The sequence below is a fragment of the Diceros bicornis genome, chromosome 33, assembly GCF_020826845.1.
Source record: "Diceros bicornis minor isolate mBicDic1 chromosome 33, mDicBic1.mat.cur, whole genome shotgun sequence".
NCBI lineage: Eukaryota > Metazoa > Chordata > Mammalia > Perissodactyla > Rhinocerotidae > Diceros > Diceros bicornis.
Genome location: NC_080772.1, coordinates 10,153,304 through 10,175,381, shown reverse-complemented (window position 1 = coordinate 10,175,381; position 22,078 = coordinate 10,153,304). Strand labels below are relative to the sequence as shown.

Here is a 22,078-nt window from a genome sequence, read left to right as displayed (position 1 = left end):
TGTCCTTCATATTAGCTTCATAGGTGGTTAATCTGATACCTTTATTGTATATTTGCCTTTACCAGTGATTTTTTTTTCTTTGATAATTTTCTTACTCCTATTCGTGGTCTTTTCTTTTCCACTTAAATAAGTCCCTTTAACATTTCTTGTAAGTCCAGTTTATTGGTGATAAACTCCTTTAGTATTTGTTTCTCTGAAAAACTCTTTATCTCTCCTTCCATTCTGAATGATAACCTTGATGGGTAGAATATTCTTGGCTGTAGTTGTTTTCCTTTCAGCACTTCAAATATATCATGCCACCCCTTCCAGCCTGTAAGGCTTCTGCTGAGAAGTCATTTGACAGCATTATGGGGTTTCTCTTGTATGTAATGTGTTTCCTTTCTCTTGCAGCTTTTAGGATCCTTCTTTCAGGTGTTGGAAGGTAGGGCAGATCCTCTGTGTTGCTGTTTGAGAAGGCTAGTTGCACAAGACCGCTGCAGTTGACAAGCCCCACCACCCACAGGCCCACATACCCATCAATGCAACCCTGCCCTGTGGTCAAATGCCCCATGGAAGCAGACCCACTCCTCCAGCTGCAGAGGTCCCCACCCTGCCTATGCTGGTCTGCCCTTTGCACATGCCCTGGCCTGTAGAGGCAGACCCACTTGCCCCACAGCAGAAGTCCCATACACCCTGCCGACATGGGTGCACAAGTTCCCTACTGGCTTGCTGGTGGCAGGGCCAGTCCCTGGGGCAGGCTACCTGCCCTGGCTGAGCTGGATTAAATCAGTGGCTCTAGTGAGTGGGGCAAACCCCTGCACTAATAGGCCAGGGAAAGAAATCCAATGGCATCTGCCAGCATCTGTGTCAGCACGCCTGTACTAGGTCACAACAATGGCTGCCACCAATGTCTCAGTCCCTGGGGTGGTGGTTGCAGCTGGCTCCTGCCTCTCTGAGACATGTGCAGAGCTTATCAAGTGATTCTCTTTTACCAAAGGACTGTGCACCTTTCTTTCTGGTGATTTTGTGTTGGTTTCCAGAATAGGTGGATTTGTAGGTGGGCCCTTTAAGAGCAGGCTTTTCTTTCTCTTATGTTTGGCAGCTTTTCTGGGGATATTCCCTGCTGGTTTTAATAGCCAGCAAAGCCAAGTATTATGACACTCATCTTGGTTGTGCTGAATTCAAAAGCTGCTTATTATGGTGTAGCTCTGCCACTCAGCTCCCCCGCTTCCCTAGGACAAGCTTCATACCTTAAGATTGCTCCCGGCCATGAAGCACCACAGCTAGAATGTGTTTTTTTCCTCAGCAGAGGGGTATTTCTGCCTCTTCCACCTCAGTCAGTGTTATCCCTTGTTGTGGGGGTTCTTTTTATCCAGTTTCTGGTTCTTGCTCAGAGAGAATTATTCCACAGATAGTTGTAGATTTGTTGTGTCCATGGGAGGAGGTGAGTTCACAGTCTTCCTATGTTGCCATCTTCCCAGCAATCCAGTAACTTACCTTTAAACAGTTCACCAAAAGAGAGGAGGAGAGAGCAAGCAAACAGGGTGAAATGTTAACAATTGTGTGGTCTAAGTATAGGTTCTTGGAACACTTATGTCCTATTTTTTTTTCAAGTTTTATGTGTGTTGGAAAACTTTCATAATAAAAATTGGGGGAAAATAAAGTACCCTGATCATCAAGTTGTTTAGATGAGTCAGCAACTGAGTTTCACGTTTTCCTAAGCTAAGGAAGTATTTCTGTTATCCTAACATAGAAGTAAAGATTTCCTTATACCCATGGTAGGGCTGACAGTGATGGCAGCATTATGCCTGTAAATTACCTCACAGGACACACCTTTGCTCCAGGCCATTGTGAGAATTGAAAGTCCAGGGTTGCTGTAATATAAATGTGGTTGAAACACAGGTAAGTTCTCACGGTTGGCTCTCCTTTATCCGGCACCCACAGAGATAGCAAATGTGTGGGAAGAGATACAAAACCAGAATCATTTAAGAGTTGCTAGCTGCTGACATGAGCTCTGTTTGCCTCATCCTCTAGACAGACTCTTGTGCCACTGGAGTGCAACATTCTCCTACAGGTAAGGCCTAGGTCCCTTGGCCACTCAGCAGAAAATATTAGGTGCCTGCTGCTGAGAGCCAGTTTCTCTGGGCACAGTTTAGTGCAGTTCCCAAATAGGGGAATGAGGTAATTCTATTATCATCTCCAATGTCTCTTATTCTTCTTTTATAACTGTTTTTGCTCATTTTGCTGACTTTTGGCAGCTGAGGGGAAGAGGTGGTGAAAAGGGAGAAAGCCAAGAATGAGCGGAGGGAACCGTGCTTGGGGGGACCACTGTGCACTACAGGGCCCTACATTTACCAAGAGCTAACGTGGAGAATGTGACTCAGATGAACCCCTGTGCAAACCCCTCTCCCAAGCCCTCCTCAGCAGTTTCATAGCTGACGCACACTCTACAAAATACAGAAAAGCTTTCTAGTCTTCGGTGATGGGTATGTTTATGGATGGCTAGCTGCAAACTCAGTGTCATTATCAAAGGGTCTCTTGCAAATGATAAAAATCAATATTTGCAAGGCATTTTACAATTTACAAAATGCTTTGTTATATTTATTTCAACATTTTTAACATTCCTGAGAGTTGGATATTTGTACAAATACTTATTCCATTCTCACAGTCGTTTCTTTAAACCAAAGAACTCAGTTAGTGCCTGAAAAATGAAAGGTCATTGTGATTCACAGCCCAGTTTATTGAAAGTTATTTAAGGAAGTTAGATGCATAGTGGTCAAAGTGTCAGGAGGTCTGGAATCATAGTCTGGGCTGAAATCCCATTTCTACTTATACATGTTTGCCTCCTGGTGAGTTAGGTACCTACCTGAAGGTCATACTTACCCCTCTGGGCTATTCTGAGTTAAATAAAACAAGGCATGGAAAGTACTAGTGCAGTTTAGACTTGATCAACATTTGCTCATCATCATGCTTAATGATGTTTTTTTTAACTGTCTGATTGCCACAACTAAGCAAGGACCCACCCGGGAGCAATCATCTTTTCTGGGCAGCACTTGCTACATCCAGGGCTTACGTGTACTTTTCTTTCTTTGTTTCAAAGTTGAACACTTTCAGTGGCCTGAGAGTGCCATCTCTTAGTTCAGGGAACATTTAAACAATGAACGATTGAAGAAATGTCAAAACTCTTGTCCTCAGAATGCTCCTAAAGCATAACTATTTGTTGCTGAAATTTAGTAATTTTTATGGAAAGCTACTTGAATTTCTTTCAAGATAAATCATATACTGTGAGAATAAACTTTCTCCAACAGAAAAATTATGAGGAAAGTTGCAATCTTTTCTTGTTCCTTTGACCCAGAATGCCTTCTCCATCACACTTGTAATTGTTTTTAATAGATGATAAGATATCGTTTCCTTTCACAATTTCAATACACTACATGTTGCCAGGATTGTGCTTCAGCCAGAAAAGTCTATAAAACTTAGGGAGGAGAGCGAGTTTTCTATAGCTTGATCTCTTTCCCGACTGTAAATTTGAAATCCCCATTAACTCTTAGTGAACATTAAGGCAAGTGGAAATTCCTAAATTTTCCAAGAATAAGACCGTTAGGAAGATAGTTAATATTCTTAATAAATCCAAGTAAGTTAATGAGAGAGATCTATAATGCCATTTCTCCTTGCTCTGTCTCAAAGGCAGCCTTCTAGATAAAACTCAAATGCACTGCCTATTTTCTTCATTTCCCCTGCCAGGCGCCACACTGTCCCCCAACCCCAACCCCCAGCCCTCTGTCCAGATTTGACCTCCCGCACTTTTCACTCTGCAGCCATGTGTTTACTTGTCAAGCTCCAGAACCACATGCCATGCTCCTCAAGGCCAGGGACTGTCATTCATCATCTTTAAAACTCAACACCTAATGTTTTGAACCTAATTCCTGTTCCATAAATGCTCATTGAATGCAACGAAGGCTCAAATGCTCTCCTGGGGATTTTTCTTCCCTTCTGGAATCCCCATACATTTTTATACTGGTGCTCTGGCAATAATGCTCTTTTTCTACCTTATCTCAGTGAGAATTTCTGGCAGGTCAGGGCTGACAGCAAGACGGAGGCAGCCTGGGGCCTTTGGCATCCTCACTTGGGTCCCAGGGACGTCTCAAAATTAATTCCTGCCTGACTTAAAATGAAGTAGATGCAAAGCAAAGACAATTCTTTTTACTAGTCTCAACGTTTGCCCTTTGTGTGGGGGGAGAGAAGGTGGCTCTATCTCTTAGCATTTGAGAGCTTGGACGGTGAAGTCACTGTGCTGGTTCAAATTCCATCCTCACTATTATTGACTGTGTGACCACGGGCTACTTTGCTTAGCCTCTTAGTACCTCTGTTCTCCAACTCTTTCAACTGTAAAACAGGGCAACCCTTGCAAGAGTTAAATGAATTGATACATGCAGAGCACTTAGAACTTGCCTGGTAGGCAGGAAGATTCCAAATGTATTGCTGCCATTATTATTATTATTGTGGTGCTAGTGGTTGTTATTTCCTCCAGCAGCTGTGGTCTGTTTTAATGTGGATTTTGTAGATGCCCACATCTAATTTCTTCGTGAAATGATTATATAAGAATGTTCAAGTGTAGAAGAGTGTGATTATCAAAAATCAAGGAAGCGTCAGAGGCCAGCACGGTGGCGAAAGCGGTTAAGTGTGTGCACTCGGCTTCAGCGGCCCAGGGTTCGCAGGTTGGGATCCCGGCCGTGCACCGAGGCACCGCTTGTTAAGCCATGCATGGCGGCGTCCCATATAAAGTAGAGGAAGGTGGGCACGGATATTAGCTCAGGGCCAATCTTCCTCAAGAAAAAAAACGGGGGAGGATTGGCATCAGATGTTTGCTCAGGGCTAGTCCTCCTCACACACACACACACACACACAAAAATCAAGGAAGTGTCACCAAAAACAAAAAATGCTCTATTAATTTTTTTAAAAAGGTGGGTCTGGGAAAAGGACACGTTAGCTCCAAGAAAAGCTTATTCTAATGGTAAAGTCCTGGACTACAATTCAGGAGACCTCTGTCCTTGATCCCGATGTTGCCTATTTTATTAGCTAGTTATGTGACCTTGAATAAAGCTACTCAATCTTTTTTTGCCTCGGGTCCTCAGTATAAAATAGTAATAACTGAACTTGGCTTGACTCTCTCAGAGGGATATTGTAAGGATCAGGTGAAAATGTATAAAGGCTTTGTTTATATCACAATGTAATTTCTATATTATTGAACAACTGCCTAATGAAAAGCAAATTTCTATTAGATATGAGATCATCAAGCGAGTTCATATAATAGAAAAATGACTGGACTGAGAATCCAAAGTCTTGGTTTACTAGTCACATAATGCCGGGCAAGTCAAGATTCAAAGACCTTATGTCTTCAACTGTAAAGCTGTCCCAGTAATCTGTGACCTACCTGTAGGTCAAATTAGATTATGTGTAAGAAAGTGTCCTGTAAATTGGAAAGATTCTTATTAACATAAAATATTTTCATACTTATTATTTATACTATAATTTAAGAATTCAATGATTTTAGCAGTTGTTAAAATATGTATTTTGTTGAATTAATGTCTCAAAGGTAAATTCCTTTGTACTAAATGTTTTATGTGTATTGCAATTGTTATGATAATATAATGAATTTATCAATTACCTTTTTCCTTATTAGCACATTTCTTTCTTCAGTGAATCAACATGAATGTAATTTTGGACACTGGCATATTATTGGGAAGATTTCTATATTATCTTTTAGAATCTGTAGTTTACAAGATAATTCCCAAGGGAAAAAAGAATATTGTTGGAGAGATCGTACTTATAACAGGAGCTGGAAGTGGACTTGGGAGGCTAATGGCCATAAAATTTGCCAGCCTTGGAGCCAATTTAGTTCTATGGGACATTAATCAAGACGGCAATATGGAAACGTGTAGACTGGCCAAAGAAAAGGGTGATGTGAAAGTATTTGCCTATAAGTGTGACTGTAGCAACAGGCAAGAGGTCTACAGAGTTGCTGATGAGGTAAGCTGATTGGTGTTCTTCTTCATTTCTCTGCCCAAGAAAAATATTGCATCTAGTATGTGCTTTTACAAAGAGAGGAGGAGAAAAGATTGTCATAAACTTCCCCCAAGATCTCTATGCACCTCTTCCTTGACTCTGTGTGTCAGAAATCCGACTTCGTAGCCTCCAAAAAAGGGTACAGAATAAAATAATGCACATGGGAATTTGATGAGCCTTCTGACTTGTTGCCCAACTGTTTTTCTTGATGACTCATTTACCTTCACAGGTCAGTAGAAACTAGGACTAGTCCCGGCTCTGCTGCTCATTGCTTGTGCAATTTTACCTGATTCTTTATCTATAAAATGAAAAGATCAGACTAGATGATCTTCAAGATCACATCCAGCTTTAATTTGTCTATATTTTATGACTCTAATGCATATCCGTTATCATCATGGACTAAGGATAGAAAAGGTATGGAGTATAGGATAGAAGCATTTAGCATATTTCTAGACTAAATTTCCTCTTAGATTTAGCCTATTGATATTATTCTAACTTCACACTAAATATTGATAAATACTCTAAAAATAACAGCTAACATTTATTGTGTAGTTACCAGTTACTCTAACAACAATGGTGATGCTTTTGAGTAGTGTTTTACCCATTTTACCTTGAGTGAGGTGTGGTGAAGCCAGACACACAAATTAAGAGAGAGAGAGTGGAAAGAGTTTTACAGTTTTGTTACACTCAGTTCTCTGGGGATAACACAGCATGCCACACAGGGCCACCAAGTAAAACACTGGGTCGGTCAGGAGGGGGTCGGGGGAGGACATGGACAAGAGCCTTTATTCTGATTTCTGTAGGCAGGAACAGGAGAGGCAGGGTCAGCAGGTTTAGGATTGACTAATTTGAATCACATCAGTGGGCTCTGGGGCATAGGGGCTGCCCCTGGTTGTCTGGTACCTGGTCCTGGGGCAAGTAGGGCAGGTGTATAGTAGCCTACAGTGTGAGAACCTGATAAGGAAAGTGATCGGGTGTGCACTTGATCAGCTGCACATGAAGGGGAACTGATTGGCCTCTAGCCAACGTCTCAAAACTGGGTGAAGATGGAACAAAACAAAAACCAAAAAAAAACTATATTGCATGTAGCTACTACTTTAAGCACTTTGTACACGTAATAACTCATTTAATCCATGCAACACAGCCCTCTTGGGAGTATATCATTACTATCATCCCCATTTACAAATGAGGAAAGTGAGGAACTGGGAGAATATGCAACTTGCCCAACATCATAAAACTAGTGACAGGCAGAGCCAAAATTCAACCCAGGTAGCTTGGAATCAAAGTCCGCTCTCTTATGCACTGCCCTATGATTGGAAACGGTGAGTACAACTCAGTTTGAATACAGAATCCCCAAGAGATTTTCCTTCCCTTTGGCAATCCAAGTTCCATGTATAGAATTCACTTACTTATTCATTCAAAAAATATTTACTGCATCTCTACTCTGTGACACTTACCTTCCGAACCATCCTCACCACTCTTCTCCTTCATTTTCTATTGCCCTCTTCTTTGTTTGGGACCCCATAGGATTTGTTCTTTATAATTCATCACCAGCTAATGAAAATCTGTGTATTATAGATCCCTAGGTGTATTTTAGAACAGAACAAGTGGAATCAAAGTTAGTTCTTATTTTGCAAAAGGAGAAGAAATGTGGCAAGAAAGGTTCACAGATAAATGTCTTTGGGGCGAGCTCCAGGAAGTAGTCCGTCCAGCAGGGGATCTGGTCCCCGTGCCGCCACTAACCAGCCAGAGCAGGACTCCTGAAAAAGGCTGAAGTGTTACCACAGATAATCTTCATAATGAAGTAGGTACCAGGACTTTGTCCATTTTACTGATGATGAAACAGGCAGAGAGAAGTTAAGGAACTTGCCCAGGTCATAGAGCAGATAATTGATGAAGCTGAGTTATGACTCTATCTGCCTGGCATCAGAGCCCATGCTGCATCCCCAAATGGTCATCAACAAATGTGTGAGCAATGAAATCCTCTTCCTTTGATCAAAAGTACTGTAACCTCCTGTACGCCCCTCCCCAATAAATCTTTTCTACTCATTTAAAATATTCTTGCTGTCGAGCAGAAAACCAGGCTGAAAACTTTAACCAAAAATTGTCTTTTCACCATTTGAATGTATCTTAAGCTGTTTTTCTTTTCTCACAGTCCTATAAATAGAATTCTTCTAAGCCAACTACTGTATCTGCTTTTCTCTTTAATTTCAATTACTTATCAGCTCCCAAGAAATCTAAATACTAGAATTAGACTTCACTAGAATTTTAACAAACCATGGGCCTTACCCAAACCCCTGAAATTTATGGGAGAGTTGAATAGCAATAACAACATTCTACAGGGGCACAGTAATTAACTTCCCAAAATTAGACTGAGGTGACATTCTCGTCTCCACCATAGAAACCCAGTATATAAATAAATTGTTTTTGTTAGAATAACCAGGTTCATGCTTAATTCCCAAATGTCCAGGTCCAATTAATCATTAATATTTATTACTGTGAGTGTGTGCACGTACATAGGCCTGGGATTGGTTTGTTACAGCAATAACCATTTTGGCTACAGAGTAGTAAATTCGGTTGAAAGAGCTTTTGCTCTTTTGTTTGTGAATCCAAATTGGGTGTGAATCATTGTTATTCCTGTCAAAAGCTGTGGATCTTTTGGCAAAATCTTGATTTCTCAGAACCTCTGTTTCCTCATTTATAAACTGGGATAATCATGCTTTCCTCAACTCTCAGAGTTGCAGTGAAAATTAAACCCCATTACCTCAATAACGTTTCTCTTGGCTCTGGGGTCCCGAAGGCTCAAGGCTCTCCTTGGACAGGAAGACAGTGACCATTAGGTTTTTCTTGAGTATTCAAGAATGTCTTACTACAAAGATTCCACCACCTTCTCAGGCCAGCATTCCTCCCCCTGAATTGGTCTAAGATGGAGCAGTTGCTCACACTGGGTCCCTCATCAAGCCAATGGGATGTTCGTCTTTAAAAGTTAGCCTCTCCTAGATGTTTTCCTCTGTCTTACCTCTCTCCAAAGTACAGGAGTCGAATCCCTCAGCCCAACCCCAGCTCAGCAATACCAACCACTCCTTTCAGAGCTTGTTCGACTTGACTACATCAGGAGCAATACTGACCTAACATCTCCCAACTGTATGCTCTGGAAGGCTCAATGCAGAGCAGTGCCTGGATCAGGAATTAGAAAATCAGCCAAGGCAGGCAGTACTTAGCACTTCCTGTGCAGAAGCAAAGAAACAGATTGTTATATCAGTGCAAAACATTCAGTTCAGGGCAAAAAAAAAGTCTCCAAATCGTTGTTTAAACATGCATCATGCTTTGCCCCTGGATCAGCTTTATCAATGTCACCTACAAAGCCATAATTTGAGACAAAACGGTAAAAGAGAGAAAAACAATGTTTCCCTGGAGCATGCTTTCCTGTGAGGATGCCTGGTGGTATGCTGTGGATTACGCAAGCAGGCAAGGGGGCCAATTCAGAAGGGAAGTGGAGGAGAACACTGAGGACACGTTAGTGCTGCCCAGCTGGGAACCTCAGGGAAGCAGGAGCCACAGACATTAGTTACATCTGGGGAGGTCTTTTGGACAGAAGTGCACAAGCTCACAGAGGCCTCTGGGCAGTGGGTCTAATACATATGTGTTTGGGCTGTCTTCGTGCCAAGCACTGGCCAAGCTCTCGGGGGTGGGATGTGCTCCTGCCACCCAGCTCACATAAGAGTCAGCAAGAAGACACCTACAGAAGTAACTGTGCTGAGGGGAGACCTAACCGCCATCTGAAGGAAGGTGTCCGGAGACCTGCAGGGAGACACAATCGGACATCACGCCTACAACACCCCTGGCGCTCCCAGCTGGCAGGAAAGGGTAGTCGCATAACAGAAATAGGAGGTATGGAAAATATGTTGCAATAGTAGGTCCTCTCTACACAAAAAAAAACCAAGATTCTGTAAGTAAAATTGGTAAATCAAAGTGTTTTTTATTTTAATATAATCAATCATGAAGTTATTTTTATTTTTTATTTTTTTTTTGTGAGGAAGATCAGCCCTGAGCTAACATCTGCCAATCCTCCTCTTTTTGCTGAGGAAGACTGGCCCTGGGCTAACATCCGTGCTCATCTTCCTCTACTTTATATGGGACGCCGCCACAGCATGGCTTTACAAGTGGTGCGTCTGTGCATGCCCGGGATCCGAACCGGCGAACCCCGGGCCACCACAGCAGAGCACGTGCACTTAACCGCTTGCGCCACCAGGCCAGCCCTTTTAAATTGCTGAATTTCTATGTGCAAGATAAAGTATCTGGTGTTAAAGAAACTACCGGAATAAAATGAGAAAAGAAAATGACGACCTGGAAAAATAAATATCAAAATGTAACACCTCCAGTGAGTTAATGTTTGCCTCACTTCTGTCCAGGTTAAAAAAGAAGTCGGTGATGTGACCATCCTCATTAACAACGCTGGAGTTGTCACAGGGGAGCAGTTTCTCAACACTCCGGATCACATGGTGGAAAGATCATTTCTTTTAAATGTCCTGTCTCATTTCTGGGTAAATCTTTCTTTTTCATTTTCTTTTGCTGGTGAATATGAAAATTCCATGTATTTCTGCAAACAGCCATTCAGCCACTTCTGGGTCAATGGACCATTTGTGAGTTTTCCACTGATAAACGAACGGCCTGTCCTCCTCTCCAGGTTTCACCTTGCTACACACTCAGCTTTGTTTTTCCTATTCTTGCCCTATTCCAAATTCTCAGGGTAAGGCCCTGCCCTCTACCCTCTCTAGTTTGGTCCCAAGACTTATTAGGCTGTTTGGAAATCTTCCTACCAAAATACAAACAGAATGTGACAGTCATTATACAAGAGAGATTTAATTTGTTCACGAGCAAAACAGGAGCTTGTGCAGAGAGAAAGGGGCTATTTTTAGAGTGGTGGTTTATGTGTATGCATGACTGGGCTTCATAACAAAGGAAACAACAGCAGGAGGACTAATAATCTCAACAATTATTGAGCTCTTACTGTACACCAGGCACTGCTTTAAGTTCTTTTCCTGCACATAGTAGCCATGGTGTGATTTTCATTCTTATTTTACAGATAAGGAAACTGAGGCTCAAAGGGTTTAAATGACTTACCCAAGATCCTACAACTGTTAAGTGATGGCTTAGGCTTGCAGAAGGAAGAAGTGAGAGAGAAGGGAAAAACTCTTTACAGAAAGAGAATTAGTAAATTTATAAGACAAGGGTGTCTTCTGGAGTGTCTAGACCAATGTTGTCTAGTAGAATTATCCATGATGACGGAAATGTTCTTTTCTGTACTTGCCAGTGTGGTAGCCATTAATCATCCAGGGCTATTGAGCACTTGAATGTGGTTGGTGAGGCTGAGGAACTAAACTTTTAATTTTATGTAATTTAATTCATTTAAATGTATATTTAAATAGCCACATATGCCTAGAGGCTACCATCTTGGACAACGCAGCTCTAGAAAATAGATAGCAGGCTGAAGGAGACTTGAGTTACCATGGGAGTTTCCACCAAGAGGGCTTAAACTTGAAGCTGTAATGGAATTAACAGGTACCAGCAGTGACAGGGCATGCAGGAGGCACAAGTGGCTGGAACCAGGGCCTCAGGAGCCACGAGGAAGGGAGGGAGAGGCAGTGCCTCAGTCTTCTGTGGCTCCAAGGATAGGGCCTTGGAATGGATTTGCTTTAGGTGTCCCAGGCTCCTCCTTTCCACCCAATGCTCCTATACCCACTCTCAGAGGCCCTTGGAACTATTTCCTCGATTTTCTTTCTTGGTCACTGGAAAGCCAATGAGAACCCCCAATGGAGCCCAACAAACCTTTTTCAACCAATATTTAGTGAGCACCTAGCACAGTGTTTAACATACAATGGATATTCCATAAACATTTGCAAATATCACTGATTTCTTTCCCTCTCCAACCCCACCCCACCCCAAAACCTCCTTGGGGAAAAGGAAATATCATCTTGGCAAACAGAGCTATGGTGCACCCATTTCTAATCACACCACTAATCTAGAAACCTCTTGACTAATCTCGACTACTCCCTTTCCCTTAATACCAATACCCTTGGCTCTCCCTACAAAACACACTCAAGTGCAATCATTTCTCTCCTTCTCTGCTGCCAGCCCCGGGTCCAAGCCATTATTACCTCTCACCAGCAGCTCAACATGGCCTTCCCTCCTCAACCCTGATGCCTTCTAACCTGTCTTCAGACAGGAACAAAGCGATCTTTAAACACATTAACCAAATTATCTCACTCCCCTACTCAAAAACGTTCAGAGGATTCCAAATGCACTTAGAATAACATACAGTTATGTATCACAGCCTGTAAGCCCCTACGTGATGTGGCAATATCCTCCTTCATCTGTCGCCCATCTCTCATTTTTTTCTACTTTCTGTTCACTTTCTGTACTCCAAGGATCCTGATAAGACTCCAGAGCACATCGGGTTCTTTCCTGTAGGAGGCCAGCTCTCTGATAAGAATATCCTTTCTCCTGACTCTCACACAGTGGCTCCTTCTCATCCTTCAGGTCTCATGTAGCCTCTGAACTTGTACATTCATATTGTGTGTTTTATTCTGTTTGGCTTGATTCATTTACATAGTTACAGTAAAAGATATTCATAAACACACATAATCCTCTTGTTGAACATCATCAAATCTTCAGAAAGATGATGCTGAGCAACCCACAACCAGAGAATCAACTTCTATCTGAAGGAATCTTCATTCACCTCTATAAAATTCCAAAGTTTATTATTTATTTATTTATTTATTTAGTGAGGAAGATTAGCCCTGAGCTAATATCTGTTGCCAATCCTCCTCTTTTTGCTGAGGCTTTGCTGGGCTAACATCCGTTGCCCATATTCCTCTATTTTACATGGGACACCGCCACAGTATGGCTTGATAAGTGGTGGGTAGGTCCGCACCCACGATCTGAACCTGTGAACCCCGGGCCACCGAAGCAGAGTGCAGGAACCTAACCACCACGCCACCGGGCTGGCCTCCAAAGTTTTTTTTATTTTTTACTGCTCTTATTAGGTCACATATTCCAAGGCTAGGGAGCCAAAACCAAGAAATGTCTCCACCAAGTTTTGCCCGTAGTATTTTTAATTATGACAGATTTCCTTTCTCTTGAGGTCCATCAATCTTCCCAAGGTTCCTGGCCTGCCCGGAAATTACCTTCCTTAATACCTGTAAGGCTGGGAGGGGACCTGTAAGCCACAGAACAGGTATCAGTCCACATTCCTGAGAAGGCAGCTTGGTAGGCATGGGAACCACATATGTTACCCCTAAAAAGTGAGCTTGTCATACATGATTAAAAGAAATTTATTCTTAAATAGGACACATCTGTGCTCTGGTTGCACTATCAACCTCTTCAATTATATCCTGGGAACAAAAACACTTGGCTCTTACTGGACCTATGAAAATAAGTACACGGCCATGAAAGAGGAGGGATCACAGTAACCGTCATTGTAATACAGTCATGTGCCACATAACGACGTTTCAGTCAACTACAGCTCACATATACGACAGTGGTCCCATAAAATTAGTACCATATAGCCTAGGTGTGTAGTAGGCTATACCATCCGGGTTTGTGTAAGTACACTCTGATGTTTGCACAACGAGGAAATCACCTAATGACGCATTTCCCAAAATCTATCCCCGATGTTAGGTGACACATGACTGTAGAATCTGCCTACTGCCCTAAGTAGGTTTGTGGACAAGGGCAATTAATATCTTTCACATTATCTATAAAATGGCTTGATTGTTTATGGATATACGGTGGTTAGAATAAATAAATTTCATTCTATATATTTGTCTAAGCTTAAGCCATTATGAAGACATTCATCTGAAATCAGGTTCAGAACTAGAATTATCATCCTCAGGTTCCTCTGAGGACTTATTAGTTTATAATCTACACTAAGATTTCCCATAAGATATTTTTCCAGAATTCTGAAGGTAATGGTTGAATGAGATACATTTCAAAAACAGTTTCATTGCAGCTTGCATAAGTATAGCTTCCTTAACTGAGGATTAGAAATAGATGAAGAAGAAAGGAAAAGGATTTCATATGCCCATCAGAACATAGATCATTGACCACATTTAAATTTCCCTCATTGATTCCATAACCCAGCCCTATCTAATTATTTCTGTATTGCTGGGTCTTGGTCAGAGTCTGCTTTCATATTGTCAGCTGCTTCGGGACTAAAGAGGCCCTAGGGACCTGATTCAGCCCCTGGTGTGGCCTTCAAGGGTCACCTCACAGTGGCAATGTCAGCTCACACTGAGAAGCCTGCATCAACGGTCGACTCCTAGGTGCAGGCCTTTCCAGTGCAGCTTTTAGTGTGTCCTGCTGTACTGCGTCTTCCACAAGACAAAATTTCTGGCTTGTAGCACCACAGCCTTCAGGCAAGATGAAGGGAGCCTGGAAACTTCCTGTTGATGACAAAACTGAATGGATCTGATTAATTTATTTCTTCTCAATTGGAGAAAGTACAAACCTCTGTTGGGGTGTAATACAAAACTATTTCATACAGATTTGGTTAATTATTACAGTGAGAGCACTGACAAATCCTTAGAGCCCTTCTCTCCATCCTCACAAGTGTACAATTGTTGATGAAACATATTTGTATTCATAAATTTACTCGGGAAAGGTTGTTTCTCTCTTTGACTTAGCTTTTCCCCCACATTTCCTCAGGGCAGATCCTAAAATAGGGCTAAGCTAATAAAGAAATGTGGAGCATACCAAATATACCTCATGGTTCCTAGCATACCTGTTGCTGCTGATTCTCTGTCATGGATTTCAGCTACGGGAACAGGCCTTGAGTGCTTTGGTCACCTACAAAGTGCCAAAGATGACTCTGAATGCAGTAACACCTCCACAGTTTTATTTCTCTAAACAAAAACATAGGTGAATAGTTGTATTGATATCTTAATAGCTAGAGTGACAATACAGTTTTTTTTTTAAACAAACCTAACAGAAGGTAACAGCATAATTAATAAGGAACTTAAGAGCTCTCAGATGTGACAAATTTTTGTTCTTTGTTTTAACAATTCAATAGCACAACAAAAGCTAGCTAAAGGGCTCAGAGGATTCTGACCAGATAGGAATCTGCACTCTCTGGGCAGATTACACAAAGCTAAAAAAATAGCCTTTTAATACCTCCTTCACAGCAGACTGAATATTCTAGGGCCAATTTTAGGCTACCAGGTCCCTTACCTTTATCATACATACATTTATTTTGCTTGTTAACTTTAATATGCCTTTTATACATGTATAATCTTAAACATATAAAATTTATTTAGCTATATAACAATATCATTTTTAACCATAACTTTAAAATATAATTACCTTTATTATAATATTAGAAGATAAGGTATATGCCACACAGAACTCACCTTCTCAATTCAAGCTTTACAAAAACAAAAAACTAGCCAAAACTGGGCTAGTGACTCCATACCTTTGCTCTATGAATTTTAATTTCTTTTAAAATTTTATGGGTAACCAAAGATTTCTCATAAATTTACCCAACTTAATATTATCCTAAAGTCTTCAAGTCATTTAAGTTGACACTACAGAGTAATACAACCACTGGTGATATTAAAAGGTTGTCAAAAAGATGACATCAAAAAGTTGTCAAAGACAGTACAACTGGAGTGACTAAGTCCAAACAATTGGAAAAACTGTCAGAAGTTCAAAAACACCAATCCTTTTCTTTACAATAATGTCATCATTTGTTGTAATTCAATTTAACTGAACACAAATATTTGTATTCTTCATAACCCGAAATATTTCATGGAAACAATAACTTATCTGATCCATAATCAGGGTGAAAAAATTTAAGTTCATTAATGAGGCTTTTCCATAAGAAAAACCAAGTCTTAAATCAAATGCAATAAAATAAAATCAAGCAAATCTGATGCTTGTTTGCATTACATCCCACACATGATAAAATCAGGGAAAAACAGATACAGCTGTTTTTCAAACGAGTTTCATTAGTTCACAGATTTCCCTTGATTATGAGTAATGTGTAAACCTGGATCCACATATAATTCTCTGAGTTGCCTGGTTAAAAATTCTTTACAAGTTTCATTAATACATTTTTGACGACTAATTGTTCACTCAACACTTATTTGCATTCCTTTTTCTTCCCTTTAACGGTGGACATCTATATAGTGGGAACAAATGATGGTTTCTGTGATAAATTCATCTTCTAGAATGTCCCGAAAAAGCCCTCCACTGATACATAGTGCTACAAACACAAACAGATCCTTGAAATACTTAGTCCCTTTCCCTCTGTGAAGGAAAACCTTCCTCAATTGGAAACACAGAAAACTGGTAGCAAATACCCATACAGATACATTTGAAAAAAAAAAAAAAACCCTTGTGGAGAAAAATGAACTAAACTGAACCCCTGCAAGTGGTTAGCTCCCTGTGGGTAGATAACGGCTTACCCTGATCATATTTTAAATTCCTTCAGCGTTCAGCCATATGACAGACTGCTATGCCATAGGCCTTTCATCTGGGGAGTTTTGCTACCTCAACCTGTGGAATTCCTTATCAAAACAACACCAACACACTTTCAACTCCATTACTTGGCTTCACCTTCTTGAAAATTTTACAAACTTGCAGACATCCATAGTGATGGACCTCCATACCCAGGCGTCCAGCACCTAAATTCCATGAAGTCTACCAGAGGGTCACCCTGGAGATGCCCTCTGGGACCCTGCCAGATTCTTCACATACTTGTGTTGAAAGACAATAACCAGCTCTTGCCATTTCCAACTAGCCTGTAGTTATGACTGACTGATGCAACAGCATTTTTTAACTTTTATATTTGAAAAACAAAGATATCATAACCACAAGAGACAGACATATAAAACGCCACCACACTTGGACATGAAATGTCAAAAGAGGCCAACTGTCTGCATCTAAGCAGTGTCTCACCAATCAGCTCATCAGTTCTGGAACAAGGCTAGCGAGACCCAAAAGATCTTGGAAGCAAAGCTGACATTCTTTGATCCAGTAGCTGCTCTCTGCTCTACTGGGCCTTGTGGGTAAGCTCATCTCACAGACTCCCTAAGACTCAATACAGAATTCCGACATTGTCAAAATCGTAAATCTTATAGAAATAGATGGTGAGCATTGTCTGTCAAGGTTTTATTTAACTCATTTATGGGAGAACCAGCAGAATAACACAGCTGATAAATTGATAATATGAGGAATTTGAATTTATACAGTCAATGAAAAAGAATGCTGAAATACGATCTCTAAACTCCTACCTCTGGGATTATCTTTTCTACTAGACCAAAAGAAAAAAAAAAAGACATCTATTAGTTTTCTACAATGTTAACCTCTAATGTTACAGGATTGTAAAACATCTGGGTCCTAATAATTATCAGTCAAAGTTATATTGCCAAGAGAGTTAGACAAACCTCAGGCAACATTATTAAAAAATGCTCTAGCATGTTGAAAGTCACGGAATCATCTCTTTGCCTTATTTCAAGTTTTGGATAATTATTTCTGAACAGAGGTTAGATAAAAAAAGTCCAGTGTTGGGGGAAGAAAGAATGGAAAAGTTTCCTGAGAAAAGCTAAGAAATGCAGAGGTAAGGGAACTGGGACTTTTTCATGGCATGGAGACTTAGAACACTGAATTAATATCTTGCTTGAGGATGAATGAGTGAATTTTGCCAAAATAGCTAAGAATATATCTAAATTATGATATAGCAAATTCCAAAGCACTTTATTTTCCAGCGTGTTTCCTTCGCATTGAAATTCCCCTTTCCTGGAGCAGGTTTTCCCATTCTGCCGATCCATTAGAGTGAGAGGGAATCTTGTTTACGGTGAAGCCAGCAAGGTGAATGCGATTAAATTTTAACACAAAATGCTGAACACTACATGAAAGAGCTCAGCATACTAGAAAAACTAGGTTTTAAGTTTTTTAGCAAACTATAAATGTAAATTGTTGATTTAAGTCAATTACTCTAGTTTACTTAAAAAGAAAAACAAGTCAAATAATATCGCTTATAGATTAACACAGTAAATTTTAAGATCCTTGAGAACAGTGACTACATGGTACCAGTGACTATTCTGTACCGCCACAGAATTTAACACGTTATAAGTGATAGAGAAATATTAAATGAATCTGTAAAGTCATCAAATACTTATTGAGCAATAAAGATGAATGAAATATTGACACAGTGTATTTATATCTTCTAGACTTACAAGGCCTTCCTTCCTGCCATGATTAAAGCTAACCATGGTCACCTAGTCTGTATTTCAAGTGCAGCAGGAGTCGCTGGTATTAATGGACTATCAGGTGGGTACTTCACTTCCCCATATACCTTTGTATTCCCCAGTCCACAGCACCCAGAAATTAGGACCCTTCCAAGGTACAGAGAACTCTTCCTGAGCCAAGGGAAAATCTCTGGAACATTTGGCTCAATTTATAATGCCGGCATTCCTTTCCATTTCCCTCCTTAAAATGGCAATGATAACAGGAGATAGTCTCTTCTTTCTGAAAAACAAAGAGAAGGGCCGGCTCCGTGGCTTAGCGGTTAAGTGCGCCCGCTCTGCTGCTGGTGGCCCAGGTTCAGATCCCGGGCACGCACCGACGCACTGCTCCTCCGGCCATGCTGAGGCCACATCCCACGTACAGCAACTAGAAGGATGTGCATCTATGACATACAACTATCTACTGGGGCTTCGAGGAAAAAATAAAATAAAATTTACAAAAAAGAAAAACAAAGAGAAGAATGTGCCCATTGGCTCGTTAGTCTTCTTGGGTTAAGAGAAATTGAAATAATTTCCGTCTTGTTGGATATATAGTATGGAGATATAGCAGTAGAGTAGCCACAAAAATGACTTTAACAGTGATGCTTTGTCCCCAACGATAGGCCAGAGAAAGGGGAGGGAATTTTAATTTTTAAAATAATTCCAAAAATTAGCTCGTCAAATTCTATTTCTAACAGCCCTTCACTTTGTTTCAGATTATTGTGCAAGCAAATTCGCAGCTTTTGGCTTTGCAGAGTCTCTCTACCTTGAATTAAAAGTACAAAAGAAAACTAAAATTAAAACCACCATCGTTTGCCCATATTTCATCAAAACTGGGCTGTTTGAAGGCTGTACAACTAAGTAAGTGAACTCTTACAGTAATCGTTGCTGTTATAATAATCTTCCAATATGTCACTTATCATCTTTTCATTTTGAAGTTTTGAAATATGGACAGTAAAACAAAAGAAATAATTTGAATGCCTAATTTAGTAAAAGAAAAAGTTCAGTATTTATTGAATTAATGAATTTATTCAACTTAGAATAAAATTTGGCTATGAAGTTTATGGGATGGTGAAAACTAAATTGCTAATCAGAATATTACAATATAACAGAAAAATTGGTAGTGAGAAGTTACTAAAATATTTAGCATTGTAGTGTTGAGAAGATAATTTCTTTCCTAAAAAGAATACTGTGGGAAAAATAATCCAAAAAATAAAATATTTTGTAAGATTCATTAATACATGTGGGGAAGTATTGGGGGGTGATATTTTGCTATAAAAGTTATATTTGATAAAACAGTCCAAATGAGGATGCAAATGAAATATGAGGGATTTACACAAAGGAGCCAATCAGTAGAGTATATTGAAAAGTATAAGAATGATTTAGGGCAAGTGTACTCATTTCAATTACCAAAAAGACGACTGATATGATCCAAATGACCCAAATCAGCTATATTTGTAGGAAAGAGAGAGAGGCAATGAAAAAGGCTGGCTAAAAAGCAATGAGGCTATTTAGAGTCTAGTGAAACTATAAATTTAAATATAAAGTGCCACAACGGGTGGTGAAGAGCTGACAGAGCATAGAGGGAGAAAATCTCTCACAAAGAGACATCCATTAAAGTGGCCAAAATTAGCAAAGACAATGGTCTACTTTCATTCTTTTCCATGTGGCTGTCCAGTTTTCCCAACAACATTTAGTGGAAAGACATTCCTTTCTCCACTGTATGTTCTTGGCTCCCTTGTCAAAAATTAGCTGTCCATAGATGTGTGGGTTTATTTCTGGGCTTTCGATTCTGTTCCATTGATCTGTGTGTCTGTTTTTGTGCCAGTACCATGCTGTTTCGGTTACTGTAGCTTTGTAGTATATTTTGAAATCAGGGAGTGTGATACCTCCAGCTTTGTTCTTTTTTCTCAGGATTCCATTGGCCACTCTGGGTCTTTTGTTATTCCATATAAATTTTAGGACTCTTTGTTCTATTTCTGTGAAAAATGTCATTGGAACTTTGAAAAGGATTGCACTGAATCTGTAGATTGCTTTAGGATGTATGGACATTTTAACTATGTTAATTCTTCCAATCCAAGAGCACGGAATATCTTTCCACTTTTTTGTGTCTTCTTCGATTTCTTTCAACAATGTTTTATAGTTTTCAGTGTTCAGGTCTTTCACCTCTTCGGTTAAATTTATTCCTAGGTATTTTCTTTTTGTTGTGATTATAAATGGGATGGTATTCTTAACTTCTCCTTTTGCTATTTTGTTGTTAGTGTATAGGAATGCAAGTTACTTTTGCATGTTGATTTTGTACCCTGCAACTTTACTGTATTCATTAATTATTTCTAGTAGTTTTTTGGTGGATTTGTTAGAGTTTTCTATATATAAAATCATGTCATCTGCAAATAGTGACAGTTTTACTTCTTCCTTTCCAATTTAGATCCCTTTTATTTCTCTTTCTTTTCTGATTGCTCTGGCTAGGACTTCCTATTACTTTGTTAAATAAGAGTGGCAAAAGTGGGCATCTTTGTCTTATTTCTGTTCTCAGAGGAATAGCTTTCAGTTTTTCACCATTGAGTATGATGTTAGCTGTGGGTTTGTCATATATGGCCTTTACTATGTTGAGGTACTTTCCTTCTATACCCATTTTATTCAGAGTTTTTATCATAAATGGATGCTGTATCTTGTTGAATGTTTTTCTGCACCTATTACATGATCATGTGATTTTTATTCTGTTTTGTTAATGTGGTGTATCATGTTGATTGGTTAGCAGATGTTGAACCATCCTTGCATCCCTGGAATATATCCCACTTGATCATGGTTTATGATCCTTTTAACGTATCATTGTATTCGATTTGCCAGTATTTTGTTGAGGACTTTTGCATCCACGTTCATCGGTGATATTGGCCTGTAATTTTATTTTTTTGTGTTGTCCTTGTCTGGTTTTGATATCATGGTAATGTTGGCCTCATAGAATGAGTTAGGAAGCTTCCCCTCCTCTTCAATATTTTGGAAGAGTCTGAGAAGGATAGGTATTAAGTCTTCTTTGAATGTTTCATAGAATTCACCAAGGAAGCTGTCTGGTCCTGGGCTTTTGTTGTGGGGGAGGTTTCTGATTACTGTTTCAATCTCCTTACTAGTGATTGGTCTATTTGTATTCTCTATTTCTTCTTGACTCAGTTTTGGAAGGTTGTATGATTCTAAGAATTTATCCATTTCTTCTAGATTATCCAATTTGTAGGTGTATAGCTTTTTCTAGTATCCTCTTATAATCCTTTATATTTCTGAGGTGTCCATTGTAATTTCTTCTCTTTCATTTCTGATACTATTTATCTGAGCCTACTCCCTTTTTTTCTTGGTTAGTCTAGCTAAAGGTTTGTAAATTTTTTTATCTTTTCAAAGAACAAGCTCTTTGTTTCCTTGATTTTTTCTATTGATTTTTTCGTCTCTATTTCATTTATTTCTGCTCCCATTTTTATTATTTCCTTCCTTCTCCTGATTTTGGGCTTTGTTGTTCTTCTTTTTCCTGTTCCGTTAGGTGTATTGTTAGATAGTTTATTTGAGATTTTTCTCGTTTTTTGAGGTAGGCCTGTATTGCTATAAATTTCCCTCTTAGTACCGCTTTTGCTGCATCTCGTAAATTTTGGCATGTCATATTTTCATTTTCATTTGTCTCTAGGAATTTTTGGATTTCTCTTTTGATTTCTTCATTGACCCAATAGATGTTCAGTAGTATTTTGTTTAATCTCCACATTTTTAAG

At 39.7% G+C, this 22,078-nt stretch overlaps 2 protein-coding genes across 2 annotated transcripts in view; one reads left to right on the top strand and one right to left on the bottom strand.

The window, feature by feature from the left end:
- The first annotated feature begins 5,688 nt into the window (after positions 1–5,688).
- Positions 5,689–22,078, top strand: part of LOC131396495 (short-chain dehydrogenase/reductase family 16C member 6-like) — a 42,156-nt gene continuing 25,766 nt past the window's right edge. Inside the window, exons 1-4 of the mRNA XM_058528738.1 lie at positions 5,689–6,009; positions 10,458–10,589; positions 18,276–18,375; positions 19,046–19,190. Of these exons, the coding sequence (XP_058384721.1) occupies positions 5,689–6,009; positions 10,458–10,589; positions 18,276–18,375; positions 19,046–19,190 (698 nt within the window). The remainder of the gene's footprint in view (positions 6,010–10,457; positions 10,590–18,275; positions 18,376–19,045; positions 19,191–22,078) is intronic.
- Positions 14,306–22,078, bottom strand: part of LOC131396494 (basic proline-rich protein-like) — a 53,410-nt gene continuing 45,637 nt past the window's right edge. Inside the window, exon 3 of the mRNA XM_058528736.1 lies at positions 14,306–14,948. Coding sequence (XP_058384719.1) covers positions 14,889–14,948 — 60 coding nt within the window. The 3' untranslated portion in view covers positions 14,306–14,888. The remainder of the gene's footprint in view (positions 14,949–22,078) is intronic.